The 18,035-nt window shown below is 41.0% G+C and overlaps 1 protein-coding gene across 1 annotated transcript in view; it reads left to right on the top strand.

Moving 5' to 3' along the window:
- Positions 1 to 8,547, top strand: part of gpc1b (glypican 1b) — a gene marked incomplete at its 3' end in the record, with an annotated part of 66,413 nt that extends 57,866 nt beyond the window's left edge. Inside the window, exons 5-10 of the mRNA XM_083890289.1 lie at positions 3,587 to 3,752; positions 3,826 to 3,956; positions 6,043 to 6,171; positions 6,508 to 6,641; positions 7,846 to 8,021; positions 8,342 to 8,547. Of these exons, the coding sequence (XP_083746415.1) occupies positions 3,587 to 3,752; positions 3,826 to 3,956; positions 6,043 to 6,171; positions 6,508 to 6,641; positions 7,846 to 8,021; positions 8,342 to 8,547 (942 nt within the window). The remainder of the gene's footprint in view (positions 1 to 3,586; positions 3,753 to 3,825; positions 3,957 to 6,042; positions 6,172 to 6,507; positions 6,642 to 7,845; positions 8,022 to 8,341) is intronic.
- Between the last annotated feature and the right edge of the window lie 9,488 nt (positions 8,548 to 18,035).

The raw sequence follows: 18,035 nt of genomic DNA, 5'->3' as shown, positions 1-18,035 counted from the left end.
GCTTTCCAGGGTAAAAACCCATCCACTAAATCCAAGTCGCTCTTTTTTCCGATTGGTGAAGATGTCTGCAGCAGACAGGCAGCTGGGCACCCACATTCATGCTGAGTCTAAGTGAGAAGAGAGCTGTCTGCAGGACCAGGGGCTCTGCATGGTTAAGCTCCAAGATAAAGTTATCTCCCACCTTCTGCTAAGAGGTGGCAGATTTACAGCTGACAGCATCTTAATTCAGAATAGTCTGTTTCTTTTTATATCAAGTGTCAAAATGTTTGGGTTTTTTTTTTTTTTAGTCTGTAGCTGTCACAGTGAAACATCTTACCCAAACAACAGCAGGTCAACAAAGCATTCCTTGATAAGTCTGTATGAAAAGAAAAAAAAATTGTTCAAAAGCAAAAACCGATTCAACCGACAAAATTCCTGGTTGGTTTGCAGCCTGAGGAGAGTCTAATTTCTCTTCACTGTATCATTTATGTCAAGGCTGATTTAGTACATTTTCACCAAAGGAAGCACAGACTTCAGCCAGCTGTTCAATTTCATACTCGGTTTCATACTCGTAATTTTCTGTGTCGGAGTGTGTTGCTGTCTTCACCCGCTGACAATCAATACTGTGCTGGGAATAACGAGACAGTCGAGATAATAAAAAAGACTGTGACGAACTCCAGAATTCCTCTCTTGCCCCTATCTTAAAGGTCCCACGACCACTTAACTCTACTCCATCATGTGTCTTGATATTTCCCAGAGCTGTGCTCTATGTCTATGAATAAGCTATTCATACAACACAAACTTCTCACCTCTCCCCACTGTTTTCTTGTAATCCTATCTTAGATTGATTGCACCCTAATATGACAATTGCTCCTATTTATAAATATCACTACTTTAATGGCCCAGTGTGTGACGGTGGATAAACGGGGTAGAATAAAACACACTTCTTCCCGTGTGTGTGTGTGTGTGTGTGTGTGTGTGTGTGTGTGTGTGTGTGTGTGTGTGTGTGTGTGTGTGTGTGTGTGTGTGTGTGTGTGCGCTCCAACTCTCCTCTGCGGACGACTTTGTTAGCTTCCAAATTACAAATATACATGACGCGAACCCACAATAGCTATGTGAGACAGAAAATAAGATGCAGTCCTTCTGTCTGGTACAGAATTAATTCCTCCATTGCTTCTCTCCAGGCTGCACCAGTTGCTGTGTCCTCAACTTTTTTTTTTTTTTTCTGGACTGTTTTATTCCCTCGGGTTGGGGAGTGTAGGAAATAGGCCACGCGCCACATGGCTCACTCTGGAGGCAAGGAGTCTCGATTGGCTCACGCGGTAACACAAGGGGGAGAGGTCGCTCATATATCCTTCCTAATTACAGAGGAAAGACAAGCGCACGCACACACACACACAGATAGAGAGAGAGAAGATTGTTGCTAATAATCTAGAGGACACTGGCAGGTATGTGGAGTAACTATAGAATAGACTACAAGGACAACCAAGGTCAACTAAAGACCTGCATGTGCACATTTTTCAGACAAACCTATATTTATATAAATCTCGATAGTCCTGCCCGGAATTATGAATGATTCTCCTTTGCCCTCTGATAAACTGCAATTCCTGCTTTTAATTGTTTCAAGTTTATTATGAAATCAATATAAAAAATGAAATGGGTTAATCCCATGCGAATTTAATCCTTCATATCAGAAATGAAAAGCCTTAAAACTGGTTCTAAATTGACACCCCTGCCTTCACAGAGTTGGTGCCCCCACAGCTGCAGGGTTACTGACGGAGTTCAGCCTTCACTGAATGACCAGGAGAGGATTTTACATGCTGTGTCATGTCTGTTGTGGCCTGGGATGCCCAGTGTTAGTGCTGTATGGATGATTTAAAGTCATCTCCATGACATGCATTATATATATATATATATTTTTTAATTCCCTTGCCATTGAACCTCTTGGCTGTCTGTCTCGTTTTCAGCCACTCCCCACTGCAAACTCCCTCCCTTCGCTCTTCTTTCTCACCAAAAAAGCATTTGACTGACTCATCCTGGCTAATAAGTGGTAGGAGAAGCATGGGAGGAGGGGAACAACGGAGGGCGAAGAGCGGGATCTGACTCACGTCTCATATGACTTGAGATTAATCCCGGGAATGTGGTTAATGCTGTTCTCTGTCGGTTTATGAGAAACACCATGTCTAACTGACAATAATTGCCAAATCACGCATGCACGTACAGATTACATCACATGTGCATTTTTCGCAGTGCATATTTTAATTGTGGTTCAAGATTTAGTTTAGTTTTTGAAATGGCAGCAAAAATAAATAATTATTTTTTTGCCTTGTGTGTGGATTAGATATGATTAGATTACATTGTAATTATCCTTATGGGGGATTGGGGTTAGTAATATATAACCATAAATAGTCGTTCAGTACAGCCAAAGAAAAAACAGATAATAAAGATTGTGCGGCTGAAACTTAAGAATCAATCATCTTGACATCAGAACTTGACTCAATTAACATAATAAGAAGAGAGTGAGAGATTATTACTCTAGATTATGCACCGCCTTCATTAACGCCGTTATATTTATCAGGGAACGATGGCCATGGTTCTTTTTTCTTAGTGATCCTGAGAGTTTTTACACAGAGCAGCAGACTGGATTCAAATGATTGACAAGTCTGGAGTTTGATGTTTTCTTGCACGATTCCTTTATTGTTGCAGTTTGTTTATTTGTTAAAACTGGTTTTCTCTGTGACTGTAGTGTTGGAAGAACAGTGTCTAGGAAAAGCATCAGGCCGGCCCAGATGTCAGCTTAGAGGAGCTTTGTATGCGTAGCTGGGCTCGTTCCATCTCTTTCTCTTTCTCTCTTTCCTTCTCTCTCTCTCTCTCTCTCTCCCTAACACACACATGCACACACTTCCTGAGGTTTTGCATGCATAGCTGCACTCCCTTGTGAACAGAGCTTACTGGTATTAACCCAGTTTTATTTTTTCATGCATGAAGGCCTTTTCCTGGGGGAACAACCTTGTGGGATGGAGAGAGTCAGGCAGGATGGAGTTCAGAATTGAGGATAGACGTATGACTGTCAGGGCCTTTTTTATTGCGTGTTAAACAAAAGAAAAATAATAATTCTCCCAAAGTGGTTTCCAAGGAAACTGTGCTGAAAGAAAGTCTGCTGCAAACTAAAACAGGTCACCATGTTCTGCGACTGTCAATGTCTAGCTTAGGAATTGTGCATTTTTAGATTGTATTCAATCCGAATGCTCTTGTGGAACATGGATTGAATTGCAGTGTACACTGAGTTCATGTGGGTCCTGAAAAGTCTAAAATCTGTATTGTAAGGTTTGAAAATATCTTAAAATGTCTTAAATTCTGGCATGTCTGGATTATGAGGTTGAGGTTATTTTTTTGGAAGCATCTACCTCAGGTTCTACATGGAGCCAATCCCAGCTCTTCCATAAACAATGCAAATGTTAAATTCAAGTGATTTCTTCATGTAGAAGCCTTGTTGCTGCTGCTTTCCATTCAAGCTTTCACGCCGTTCGATCATTATATGCTTGACAAAACAGCCATTTTTCATCCAGGTGTTGTATGTTTATTTTCGTCCTCGCCCCTACCCCAGGTGCAGCTCAGCCCGGAGTGCACGCGGGCCATGATGAAGATGACTTACTGCCCTCACTGCCGCGGCATGGCCTCCGCCAGACCTTGTGCTAACTACTGCAGTAACGTCATGAAGGGCTGTCTGGCCAACCAGGCTGACCTCAACACCGAGTGGAGGCATTTGGCAGGTGGGCAGCATTCGCATTCACATTGTGACTATGTCGACTCCATGTCTGTAACTGTACCTCCCTCTCTTTGTAGAAACTTTGATTCAGGTGGCCGATCGCTTTTATGGTCCGTCTGGCGTGGACGGAGTGCTCCTCTCGCTTCCCTTGCGCATATCAGAAGCCATGCAGACAATGGGGGACAACATGATGAGCATCAACAACAAGGTTAGAACACACAATGGTCAACACAGCGGATTATACTGTACCAAACAAACTGTTTCGCTACACAAAATACAACCATTTTGCAAACATGCTGTATGTCAACACCATCGAATTCACACTACATCCTGTTTTGTCCCCGTGTTGCCCATTGAAATCTAAAATGACGCCTGATTTATGCAGCAAAGAAAAGTTCTAAGAGTTTGCTCAAATATAGCTCTGGTCAAGCATAAATCAACGCAAAATAATTTGTGTTAGGAGCAAGAATTTTGCACCTACCAGCATTCCACCGGTAGTTAGAAGCGCTTTGATCAGAGGGTTGAACAAGAACCCTGTGGCCACTTTACCAGAGCTTCAGAAAGGGTCCTCTGCAGAGTAAAGGGGAACGTAACAAAAAGGTGTCCACCTGATAAAAATCTAGTTTTGGTCAAAACCCAAGCATTATTACTGATGATGAGTACCTGGCATTAAAACTTAGCTAGGTCCAGATCCTCGGTGAGGAATAATGAGCGAAGGGAAAACAGAGCAACAAAGGAGCAAATGATGTTTATATTCAGTGATTTGAAGGAACGCGGGGGTTTTGAGACTTTTTGTTTGAAGTTTCTCAACCTGTTTGCAGATGTCGTACTTCGCTTGCTGCTTCTCGGTCTCTCTCTCGACATAAAACCAATCACTTCCTGTGCACAGTATCCGAATGTCACAGGGCAACATGAGAACACGACGCCACTATACGGAGTAATACCCGCAGTATGACTCAGTAATTCAAAGCCTGATTGGCTTAATCGGCTCTGTCTGAACTCTTTTGCAATGGTTTCTACGTATTTGTTTGTATTCAAAAGGTTATGCGCTGCAGTCTGAAGTCTAAATAAATAGCTGTTGCATTCAAACCACTTTTCAAATGAGTTCACATGGCCTAACCCTCGCAAACAAGTAAGGTGACATCATTGCGGCTTTAAAGCTTTTAAAAAGGACTCATTTCTATATACGGTGTCAGAAAACGCCACAGTGCAAACTCATAAAGTCTCATTGATTTTGGTTCAATCCTGACCCGAGGTTTTTGATTGCTGGCACCTATTTGCCCCTACTTTATTCGTACAATTAACACCTATCCTGCCACTGGATCAAAGCTCCACATACCCAATTTTAGTCGAAGTCATGTGAGTCATCCTTGAGTCTGCGGGCCAAGCATTAGCTTCACTGTTAATGGTGTTCGAGCCACAGTTTTTATATGTTCCTTAAAAGGCGCTGGCAGCAGCGAAAAAATCTGACCGAGTTGTTTGGCGAAGGTGGAAAACCGTGTAGATGGTGAAAGGAAAGACAAAGCTCCTTCTGTGCCGGTTTGCTGCTAAAGAGCCTGGCTGGCTCGACGGTGAACCGTAGTCTGGCAGACTGCCTCTGACCTGGTTCAGTATGGTAATCACACAGCAGCTTCGGCCTCTGATATTCATTTCCAGGGTAGGTGTTGATCACACAGAGAAGCCAACTGATACTAAATAAAGTCGAATTATGCTAGATTATTCTGTGAAAACAATGCAGTGTGCATGCCATAACAATAGAGAGTACTCTGTTGTGTACATGCAAATGCGACAGTGTTCTGTCTGACAGAAGCTTACATTGGGATTATTTTTCGAGTTAAATGTGAAGGTTCAAAGGTTTGCAGCTCCTCTAAGACGGCCAGATTGAATGACAGATTGACTTAAGTCTTACTCTATTCTCTCAGCACCAGATATTAAACATGAGAACTACTTTAGCTATAAGTTATTTAGCTTCAACGTTGCTGCGATCGAGTCGGAGCTTTTGCAAATAACCGCCGTCACATTTGTGTGTACTGGTAAATAAATAAATATGGTAAGACGGTAAACATTTTGACAAGAAGCTTTTACAGTTGCAGATGAAAATAGAGCTTTGATAGAGCACTTAGGATTGCTGTGGGCTGTGCAATGTTTGGAAAGCTGAGTTGAGCTTAGATTAGTAGCTGGGTAAATTTCCATATTTCACTTTTTTCTCTTTTAACCCTACTCTTTTCATGTATCTTCTCTTCTATCTATATATCTATATATATATGTCTTTTCTTCACTGTCTCCCACTTCAGTTGTACCAGGCATGTGGCACCCTCAGAGAGGAAGGAACCCACAGCGCGGGAGGTGGTGAAAGCATGAAGAGAGAGAAGGTTCCAGTGGAGGACAAGCAGGAGACCTTCTCCAGCAAAATAGAAAAACTGGTGAGTATTTAGCCGACTGACGTTCTTGTCATTTTCTCTCTGATGGCCTAATGTAGCCTGTTCGTAGTGATTCTTTATGAGATTGGACACAATTAAACCCCCTTTTTGCCATTCATTTCACCTTGAGACACAGGCAACCAGTGGGGGATTAGATGGGAATGATTGGTTGGGTGGTTGAATGAGTCAGAGAGGACTGAGCACTGCAGTTGGTTATTATGGAAGCAGCAGTTTTTTTTTTGTTTTTTTTCCGTAACTCTCCAGTTCAAGCGCACCAACACATGCTGTTGTTTTGAGCAAAGCACAAATGCTAATGAATCTGCTCTTTTCAACCTTCAGGTGTCTGACGTAACCATGAGGCTGAGGGAGATGCAGTCGTACTGGGTTTCTTTTCCAAGTCTGCTCTGCAGTGACAGAGTGGCTACTGGAACAGGGGCTGAGGACAAGTGCTGGAACGGCATAAGCCGTGCCAGGTAGGACCTACAAACCATTAAATTAATGTATTATCAACATGGGGGGAAAAAAATGACATTCTGTCTTTTTTAGTTGCCGCAATTGTTGATTGTTACCAAGGTGATTTATTTAAAACTAGTGCAGTGCCCGTAGGAAGTATGTATTCCTATAGTGGGAGCTGAAGAAGATTTTTCAGTTATGGTAATGCATGATAAGAGACGTAAAGGCTAACATAATACAAACACTGTGCAACCTCATTAGGCACAACAGCAAATGAAATACGCCTTGTAAAGAGATTCCAACGTGGCTGACAGTCACAAAACTGCTGCCTAGTCGTTGTTGACAATCCAATCCTGACGCGCCGCCTGGTGTATCGTGATAAATCAGCAAAAATTAAAGGTGCATTATGTAATAAATCTAAAGCAACTGGCCATAAAATCCTCCTCATATGTCACAGAGACTCAGGAATAATGTTCATATAACAAACTGAACTCACCAACAACAACAGTACAGACAAAATATTTGCATTAAAACAAATATTTTACAGACTGCAAATCGTGTTTATGTTTTGAAATCATGTTTTGGCATGTGGCGCCACCTACCGCCGTCTACCAATCATTGCAGTCAGTAGAGTCTCAGCTGCCAAGCAACCACGGGTTGCCAGTTAGGTCAGAAAACCAAACCTAAAAGACCTCTGTATTTTGAATTTGAATGTAGTAACTGTTTTTGGCCACATTCTTACATATGGCACCTTTAAAATTACTCCAAAAAAAGTGAAACGTGAATCAAGGATGCACACCATCGGGCCATGTTCAACCCATATCCGAAAATTTCAGGTCGATCTGACTAATGGTCAGCGAGATATGCCCATTACAGACAGACAGACACAACTTGCTTTATAGATAGTAATAGTAGAAAGAAATAAGACATATCACAATGTTCCTCTTAAAACATTTAACTGGAGTCTTGCTCAACCCGATGCACTTTGTGGTTTTGTGAATTTATGTTGCGATTACTCTGCATATATTTGGTCATTTCACATTTTTGTTGAAGAATTTCACACACAGTTGCTTTTTGTATGTGCACTACTGTACACTCTGACCCTTTTAATGTGGATGTCTTTAACTAATTCAATGAGTCATTATCACATCATTACCACGTTTTTGCTATTGCGGCCAAACATCAGCAAAAGTCACACAGTATTTTGTTTGTATATGTTGTCAGGTATCTTCCTGAGGTGATGGGCGACGGCTTGGCGAGTCAGATCAACAACCCTGAAGTGGAAATTGACATCACCAAGCCCGACATGACAATACGTCAGCAGATAATGCAGTTGAAGATTATGACGCACCGCCTGAAGAATGCTTACAACGGCCAGGATGTGGACTTTCAGGACACAAGTGCGTATCACACTCTACTGTTTCTCTGTTTTACTTTTTATAAACTCCAGGAAAATTGCATAGGCAGTGCATTTTTAACTAACACAAAGTTATAGAAAGAGTGCTTGGCCTAAATAAGAGTGCCTTTTGATCATATTTCATAACAGTATAGGTAACACAGGGTAGTGTTGGCTATTAAGTCCTCATCCTTTTTTCTGCAGCTTGCACCTGGACACTCAACTTTGTCTGTAGTACTAGCAAAGTAAAATTGTTCAATACAACACACTCAACAGTTTTTCTATGTCACACCACTGAGCTCATGTCCTGACTCCTGTCTATAGGTGATGATGTCAGTGGTTCAGGAAGTGGTACGTGCACGGAAGAGATGTGTTCCCGGAGCCCCAAACCTGTCATCCCCGTCACTGCGCGACCTGTAGTCTACGCCAAACTTCCAGAGAACAGGGAGGTGAAAGCGTTGGCCAACCAGAACCTGCCCTGCATCGCCATCTACCTGCTACCGCTGCTCATTTTGCTGCTCCGACGATAATCGCTGGGGGGGGGGAATTGACCAACTGGGACTGAGTTTGTGACACAGGGTTGTGGAGGCCGATCGGGGGAGGGAGGAGAAGCTGGGGGATAGTCACTTTTGCCAAAACTAAGTAAATTTAAGGAAACGACAAAAACAAAATCACTTGGATGGACCTTCTTTTGGTTCTGGATTAGAACAAAAAATGGAATTGCGAGTATTCATAAATGTGTTGATTCTGCTCTTATCTTTTACTTCTTGCTATATTATGACACCATTAGAGCTGGTCTTTTTTGCATCTTGTAATGTTTCGTTTCTGGTGTTTGGGTTCTCTGAGATTATATCTGTACCGAAGACATGTGTAAAACTATATTCCTAACAGTATGTTGGTGTTGACACCACAGGGAGGGGGAGGGGGAGAGAGAGAGAACGGGGGCTTAGCAATGGCACTCGGATACATACGTTTGTTATTCCCCTCCTGAAAACAGCACTTGTGTTCGGCGAAATTATTTATTTATCAGTGACTCACAATGGAATCCGTCAGTGATTTAATCACTCCCCCAGTATTTATGGCAAAAAAAAAAGAACACGTACCACAAACTTCAGTGAAATAAAATATTGATTGCCTTTCACGGCAGTATAATCAAGACATAAAGCCTCCGAATATTTCGCGGCGAGGAAGAGGGCACTCCGTGTCAGCACTTTTCGCCATCTAAGCTGTAATAATAGCTGTGATCACATTCACACTGACACGATCGTCTGATGTAAGAGTAACATGACCTACCGTTCACCACTCCATCCATCCACTCGTCCCTACATTTTCCCCCGTGCCACCCCACACCTCCCACTCACCCCCCTCGCTGAGGTAGATCTCCCTCTCTCTCAAAACCCTGCTGGCAGTGTAGGATCAAGTCGAGAAGAGTGAGGTGTAAGCAAAGCACATGCTAGGCCCGGGGAACATCTCAGATGACAGCGGCTTCCCACTATAGAGCACTGTATGAGGAACGGGGCTATCAGGGCCCCTTGCCCCCCTTCTCACAGCAAAAGGCTCGACAGTTCATGACTTTGTAGCAGAACAGAGATGTATACAGGAGCAGAAACACTGCTGCGCTTATTATTTTTTACAGTATTCCTACAATATGCACAGCGGAGCGAAAATATCATAAGCATCGTTTTTGTGCGCTCCCTGCAAAGGCCCTGGTGTTCCTTCGCTAATCATCCTAATACGTTTTTTTGTCTATTTGTAGCAGTGATAGATATCACAATAAAAGCCACACCATGCACATCTTTGAACCATACTACTATTGCTATAGCAACCACAGCCGTGTACATATTTTGATTGCTTTTTTTTGTTGATGTTTTTTAGTTTTTTTTAGAGAGAAAATAGCCAATGAGATATCAAAACTTTATAACAGACACATCATTTAATGCTATAACTCTTATTTCTTTCATCGTCTGTCGGATCTGCCTTATATTTTTCTGCCACTTTTTTTTCCCTCCACATCACTGCCTCTTTTTATCCCACGCTCCGACTCCTTCTTTGCTTCTCGCCACTCGACAGTTATTATGACCTTTAGAGGTTTGCTCATGCTACGACGCGATGGCAAAAAAGGCAATATGACAATGACACAGTGCTTCATTATGTGTCAACCTTAGTGGGGAATGTTGTGGAGATATAGTGCGAGGCTTTCCCCGGAACGAGATGCTTGCTGGGAAAGGAAAATGCGTACCACGTTTTAATTTGAAGTCAAAGCTCTTATTTTAGGTAATACGGTGTGCAGAATCGCGGGACTATGCTTGCATGTGTGTCAATGTGATCATGTGTTTGTGTGCACTTGTCTTTTAATAACAGAGCAAAAGTGGAGATGGACAATATAGCCTTTTTGAATCTCGTTTGGGTGCCACAGAAATGTATTAAAATGTATTGGACTCTTATTGTATGCTATAGTGCTATACAACTGACAACAATGGGAGATTAATACGTCTCATTTTTCAAAAAAATGACTATTTTCACCATACTACTGTAATAACTCCCAAACTGTATTAATCCTATCTGTACTTGTCAGTGTTGTATATGACAGAGAAATGGATGTGCTTTTTAAAGCACGCCATTACTTCACTTTTACACTGGGCCAATCTTCTATAATTCATTTTGTTAACAAAAATCCATATGAACTTGACAGCTGATAATACTGCAAATCCAGTAAAGTAGTTTTTGGGGCTCTGTTAACTTGTAAGAGACCCATCTGTTATATACGTGGTCAACGAATGGGAGAGACTTTTGTTAACTGACAAATGACATCGATGGTACTTAGTTTTGCTTTAGTAATGAATGCTCTGTTGCTCTGTGTGGATGTGTGTCTATGTGCGTCTCTCTCCGTTAGTCCCCGGTGTAAGAAGTCTGCCTGTGACTGCCTTTGACACTTTTGTATAAGGTTGGGGTCAATTTTGAAAGATCTTAAAAAAAAAGCCAGATGCGATGACACAAGATGTGAAACTGAGGAGAAATACAAACGCTAAACAAAGATCCATCAGCAAGAGCATGGCATGGCTCCTGTTTTTGAGACTTTCTTGAATAATCAGAAGATGAATGTGAAAGTAAGATTTAACAAAAAAAAAACTTAAAAAAAGCCTTGTAAAGCATGAGAAATGACTCCAACTGTGATGGCGACATTCCACTTCGATGACAACTTGCGACTTGAGACTCGGGCTTCGGTTTCAATGACTCCCTCACAATGTCATCAGCTGAAATTTGCACAAACAACAAGCCCCCCACCCCACCCCACCCTACCCCACACCACACTACCCCTTCTCAATTCCATCACCTTTTGATCTCATTAATTTGTTGCTCAAAGTCCTTCTCCCTTTTATAAAAACCAGCACTTTTATGAGGCCAATAAATGGCACTGTCAGCACAAAGACATCACAAGATGGTCAATCAATGCATGAGTCGACACCTTCCAGGAACGACTATTGATTGGGAATGTGTGTATGCAGATAGATATATGGCCCAGTACGATGCCTCCTCTTCAACAGTGGTCGGTCCAGAGCACTGATCTTACATCGGTCGCTCAATCCTGCCCTCGTTTACCGCTGTGAGTGGCAAAAAACCAAAGCTGGTAATCCAACTGTTGAAAACGGCTTTAATCTACACTGAGTTGAGTGTGGGAGGCATTTCTAAGGTGCCAACGTTTAGGGGGCAAAACAATAATTTTAAATTGTCTTGTTTTTATTTACATAGTTTTTGTTGTTACCAGAAACCTATGGAGAGATTGTGCTTTTGGTGCCGAATAGATGCCTGAAAGAGGTTGGAAAATACAAATGTCTCATTTGCTGTTGTACCTGAAATCTTGTGTCAATTATATACATTGTAAGATTTTCAAATGCATGTTTCCTGTTTCTTTATTGGGTGTTTGTTTGTGTGTGTGTGCGTGTGTGCTATCTCGTACGTCTCACAAGCTACATCCAGAGCGATCGGACGTTTAATAGCAAAGCGAGGCGTCTGCTCTTCCACAAATGGTCCTTACCGTCTGTCTAAGCTGTTTCTCACAGCATGTAAAGGTCACACTGCCACCTAAAAAGGCCCAGTGTGCTTCGCTGGTGATGTCAGAGGTGACAGCTGCTGCCTGATGTTGCCACATAGGAGTAACTGCCACATGTTTCCGAGGACTCTTAAGTGCTTTGTCTTGTTTCGGCATGTAGACAATAAAATGATCTTCCCCCACGATGGTTTTAACAAGGTCTACATGACCGTGATCCTCTGGGAAACTGAAACGCCTTCATAAACATACCGTGCTATTGTGCGCAGTATGTCGCACACTGCGCTGTTTGTGCGTTTTTTCCGACAACAACAACATAGCATCTATATCTGGCATCAGTCACCAATTACGGGAAGAGAAAAGGCGACGTGTCACATCAGAGCAGCAATATCTTCAGATTATGAATATTAATTGTGTCCTTTATAGCTCGACCTTGTTCACACCAGCATCTGTCATCACAGTACGGGGCTTCAAAGACAAACGCAACCTGTCCCCACATAAATTAAACAACAACAAAAAGAAAAAAGTTTTTAATATTTAGTTTGTTGGCACTAAATATGACCCTCTGCATCATTTAAATGAAATGTTGAAAACAGAAGAGAAATCCTGGTATACTCAAGTAAATCAGAATGAATAGTTTTCTCCTCAGTGGCAGACATATGAGTGAATATGCTGCGTTCAATGACAGCATTCGTCATTTTTCCCAGTAGCCATCTTTGTGCACACAGGGAGGTATGTGAGGCTGAGGCTTTCCACCTTCACGCAACAGCACGCACAACTAAACACATTCAACCATATTGTAAATTAAAATGATAATAATGCTCAAAAAAGAGGGTATGACATTAGATACAATATAATGTACAAATTACTCTTCATCTGGAGCCATGGAGAAAAAATGGGTTTCTGTCACCTTAATCTCTTCTTAGCAGCAGGTGTTATGGTAAACCTACCAAATCTGTTAAAGCTATGCTACAGTACGCGTAGTGTATGGTGAAATAAACACGGCATTTGAATAGTTATCCTATTGTCTCAGATGCTTGATCTCTTCTGTTTGAACTTGAATTACCCAACAGGTAATGTGAGCAGGTTTTCATATAAAGAAAAAAAGAAAAGTTCAGTATATACGAGTGTCTCTTCTGAGTCACCTATTTTCTCTTTTTGATCCACACAGTGACCCGAACATAAGCCCTCTGCTCCCTCTCTGTTTCTTTCAGTGTTCCACTCTGATATGAGCTGTCTCAGATATATCATTTTTACATTAGTACTAAGATTCAAGATCAAGAGCTTTACATAATTGCCTCTGACACATGGTTGAATATGAGAGGGGTCGAAAAAAAGCAGAGGTCTGCCTCAGGAGGTTACAGCTCACATGCACATGGCGCCACCCGGTGGATAAAAGGTGTCATTGCGTTTTACACAACAAGGGAGGGGCTTTAAATTTCAAGTTTGGATTAAGAGTGACAGGGAAATTATGTTCATAAGGGAAATCGTGTTGCACAACAGGCACAATCAACCATAACTCAACTGAGGCGTCAGCTACAAGGAGAACACTGTGACATAAATGTGCATATATTAAATGTAGCACAACCCCGGTACAAGTGAGTTTAATGCACATTTTTAGGTACCTTGTAAAACCCATGTATTGTAGGTCCCGCTGTGAAAGAAGTTTGGATTACATGGATACTTCCCCACATTACACCACATATAACAGGGTGTTTAGGACTGAAAAAACACAGGAAAGAAAACAGCTTAGCTTTAAATTGTTAAAGTATTATAGGGAAAAAAAAAATCTTTGAACTGTAAAAGATTGGTTTTATCTCACACATTCTGATTTATTGTGAGTTCTGATTCCCATGCCATCCTGTCACATTTGCATTTGTATTGACCTTGGAGGTTAATGCTCCTCTGTGAGCGGTTTAACCACACAACAGATTGGGGGGAAATAGATTAAGGATTTCACGGAGCAAGACTTATATTTAAAGGTGCCATATGTAAGAATGTGGCCAAAACGGTTACTACATTCAAATTCAAAATACCAAGCTATTTTAGGTTTCGTTTTCTGATGTAACTGGCAACCCGTGGTTGCTCGGCAGCTGAGACTCTACTAACTGCAATGATTGGTAGACGGCGGTAGGTGGCGCCACATGCCAAAACATGATTTCAAAACATAAACATGATTTGCATTCTGTAAAATATTTGTTTTAATGCAAATATTGTGGCTGTACTGTTGTTGTGAGTTCAGTTTGTTATATGAACATTATTCCTGAGTCTCTGTGACATATTAGGAGGATTTTATGGCAAGTTGCTTTAGATTTATTACATAATGCACCTTTAAAATATAGGTTAAATAACACTGTGACATAAAGGCAATCTCAGAACTGATTTACCACCACTGTTTAAAAAAAAAAAACACACAATAAAGACTGTTGTTATTCCACATCTTTGCCCCTTAGGACTGCATTTCTGACTGCCACCAGCAGGGGTAGATGTAACCATGTCTGATTTCAGTGCAGCCTTTCAGTTGGTGACTGTGTTTTGAAAGACTGGAGAAGTTATAACGGAGGTTATACAAGGTTTCCTTTATTGAATCTACCTCCAAAACACATATGTACATTTGTTTTTCAAAGCCTTAGAATAAGCCTTTTTTTCTGTTTTATGTAGGCCCACTGCCCTGCATGTTTGTGATGTTTCCCCTGCTCCGGCACACCTGATTCAAATGATCAGCTTGTCAACAAGCACTGCAGAAGCCTGATAACGACCCATTCATTGGAATCAGGTACGTTAAAGCAGGGAAACACTGCTTTTGGCAAGTGCCTTGCTTTACAGAAGCCACCATCTTGCACTGCAATGTTTCTACAGCAGCCTGGACAAAAATAACAAATCAGCCAGATCATGCATTGAGGATTTCGAAGCAGAAGCTCACTACGCACACAAAGAAGAGCGACATCCTTTCTGGTAAGTGAGGGTAACCATATAATTCACTAATGTGATTGGGGAAAGCGTGGTCAGTGGACAAGTCCTTCATTTGTTGCAGTGTGTAGTTTCACCATTAGATGTCACTAATTGTTACGCAGTGAACCTTTAAGAAGGGAGTGATTTCAGAGCATTATCTGCCCAGGGGCTTCAGTCATAAAATCACGAGGAGATGGCCAGTGCACAGACTATAGACACAACCTTTTACACGAGCTGGTGCAGATTTCCCTGCAGGTCTCTGATAAACGGCGGCACAAGCAGCTGTTCTTCGTCTGAGAGATACAGGGAGAAAATGCACAACTTATCAGCACGGCACAGTAATTTTTTTTGGGCAGCATTTATTGTTAACCATAACTTAAAAGCATAGACGTAAAATGTTAATTTGTGGCACTGAAAGTTGCGATAAGAGACATCAAAAATAGTTAATTGTGTGTGTGGAGGAAAACAAAAACAAACTGCAAAAGGTTAATAGCGAAATGAACAACCAAGTGACGTTGTTATTCGGCACATTTGCAAATGTGCTCTTGTCTAAATGACATGCATAATTGAAAGTTAAATTTAAACTGGCTGGAAAACATACTTTGTAACACACCGTGCGAGGAAATACTGATGACTCAATAAACAATTATTTACTTTGCACATTAAAAATGCATTAAAATTGATTTTTCAGTTACAGACTTTCCAGGAAGTCCTCGACGTATGGAAGCAGCAATAATGTGAACAACAAAAGTTCAAGGTGACCTTCAAGTTGTGAAGCAACAGCCGAAGATTTATTGAGCAATGGTTGATTTTTCTCCATCATCTTTTCCGCCAAACCACTGACACAAAAGGTAACCTTCACTACATCCACTCATTCAGCCTCAGTTGACTGCTGTGTGCAGCCATTTTGGGCTGCAGTTGCTTATCTTGGTGTCCAGGTGGCGCTGTGGTCTCACCATATGGCTGCAAAACAGCCATGCGAATCAAGTGTTATGTAGCACTGCAGGATGTGTTTTCACTCCAACAGGAATGTCTTCGTCATGCTGTGTACACAAGAAAAAATAATAATTACACAAATATAAACTGTGATTAACACAAACGGTACAATGCCAACGCACTTTTCCAGCAGCTTTGGACCAATTCCCAGTTACACTCCCTTCATAAATCCCGCTGACATTTGAGCAACCCACGGGACTTTGCCCATCTTCCATGACCTGAAACAATCCATAATAACCTCTGGCCCCTGACCTTCTCAGTTGTCATGTCGCTCCAGAAGTCCAGTGAGAAGTGACTGGAGCTCTGGAGAGGGGCCACTCTGCAAAATATGTCACTCTGTCTATCTGGGAGGACAGAAGAAGAGGACAAAGCTTTTTATTAAACTTGTAAGCCCCGAGGCAGCCTGCCGAGCCACAATGAGATACCACGAAGATAGTCTTATAGACTGTACAGAAAGCACAGGATTTATAGGGGTCTCCAGAGAGACACAATTGGAATTTGACATTCACCCTCCTCTCGTTAGGTCAACAATTAAACGTGACAATAATAGTGATATTTTAATGTGGCAAACAAATGATGTAATATTCATATGGTTTTGAAATTGTGTTGAAAAACCAATGAAGATTAAGTGAGCTTGGTTTGGTGATGTACTGTATAATTGCAGCGCTGATGTAATGAATGGTAAGTATATATGTGTGTATATATGTATGTATATGTGTATATATGTATGTATATGTGTATATATATATATATGTGTATATGTATATACATATATATGTGTATATATATGTGTGTATATATGTGTATATGTATATACATATATATGTGTATATATATGTGTGTGTATATGTGTATATATATATGTGTATATACATATATATGTATATAAGTGTACTTGTACGTGTATATGTATATAAGTGTACTTGTACGTGTATATGTATATAAGTGTACTTGTACGTGTATATGTATATAAGTGTACTTGTACGTGTATATGTATATAAGTGTACTTGTACGTGTATATGTATATAAGTGTACTTGTACGTGTATATGTATATACGTGTACGTGTATATGTATATACGTGTACTTGTACGTGTATATGTATATACGTGTACTTGTATATGTATATACGTGTACGTGTATATGTATATACGTGTACGTGTACGTGTACATTCGTGTACATACGTGTACGTGCATATGTATACATATGTACGTGTACGTGTATATGTATACATGTGTACGTGTATATGCATATACATATGTACGTGTACGTGTATATGTATGTACGTGTACGTGTATATGTATATACATATGTACGTGTATATGTATATACATATATACGTGTACGTGTATATGTATATACATATGTACGTGTACGTGTATATGTATATACATATGTATGTGTACGTGTATATGTATATACATACATACATACATACATATATCACTTTTCTGGTCTTGATCTCCACTCAAAGCATCTTTACACTACACTACTTTTTGCCATAACACCTATTCACTCTCACACCTCCATAGAGTGCAACTACTGTATGTGCAGTGCATTTTTCTATCATACATCTTTCACACCTATTCACACGTGGGGTTAAGTGTCAGGGACACATCGTCATATAGAATAGTGAAGCTACAGATGGTACTTGACCATACAACCAACTCCCTACATAAGCACTGCCTACCTTGTCAACTAACATACATAACATACAGTAGGTTATTGTTCCTATTGGTAATATACAATAATTGCCCACTGCGTAGATGATTTAAAATGCCTTCAAATCCTTTCACAGGTCTTGTGTGCACAGCTATTCTAGTTCGGAGACTTTCATTCATTTGGAGCCCCCATAAACATGTTAATACCTAACTGTAACAAACACAATTCACATCTTACCCCTTCTCTTTAATCAGGGCCTCTGGAATTAGGTTCTGCCTCATTAGGACTGGACTTTGGTCCTCGTATGGACTACTGGATCTGACAAGGTCAGTGTTTATTCCAGAAAAGATCCTTAAACCAT

The sequence above is a fragment of the Microchirus variegatus genome (genome assembly GCF_963457635.1).
Source record: "Microchirus variegatus genome assembly, chromosome: 5".
Taxonomy (NCBI): Eukaryota; Metazoa; Chordata; class Actinopteri; order Pleuronectiformes; family Soleidae; genus Microchirus; species Microchirus variegatus.
This window is presented reverse-complemented; position numbering and strand designations above follow the sequence as displayed.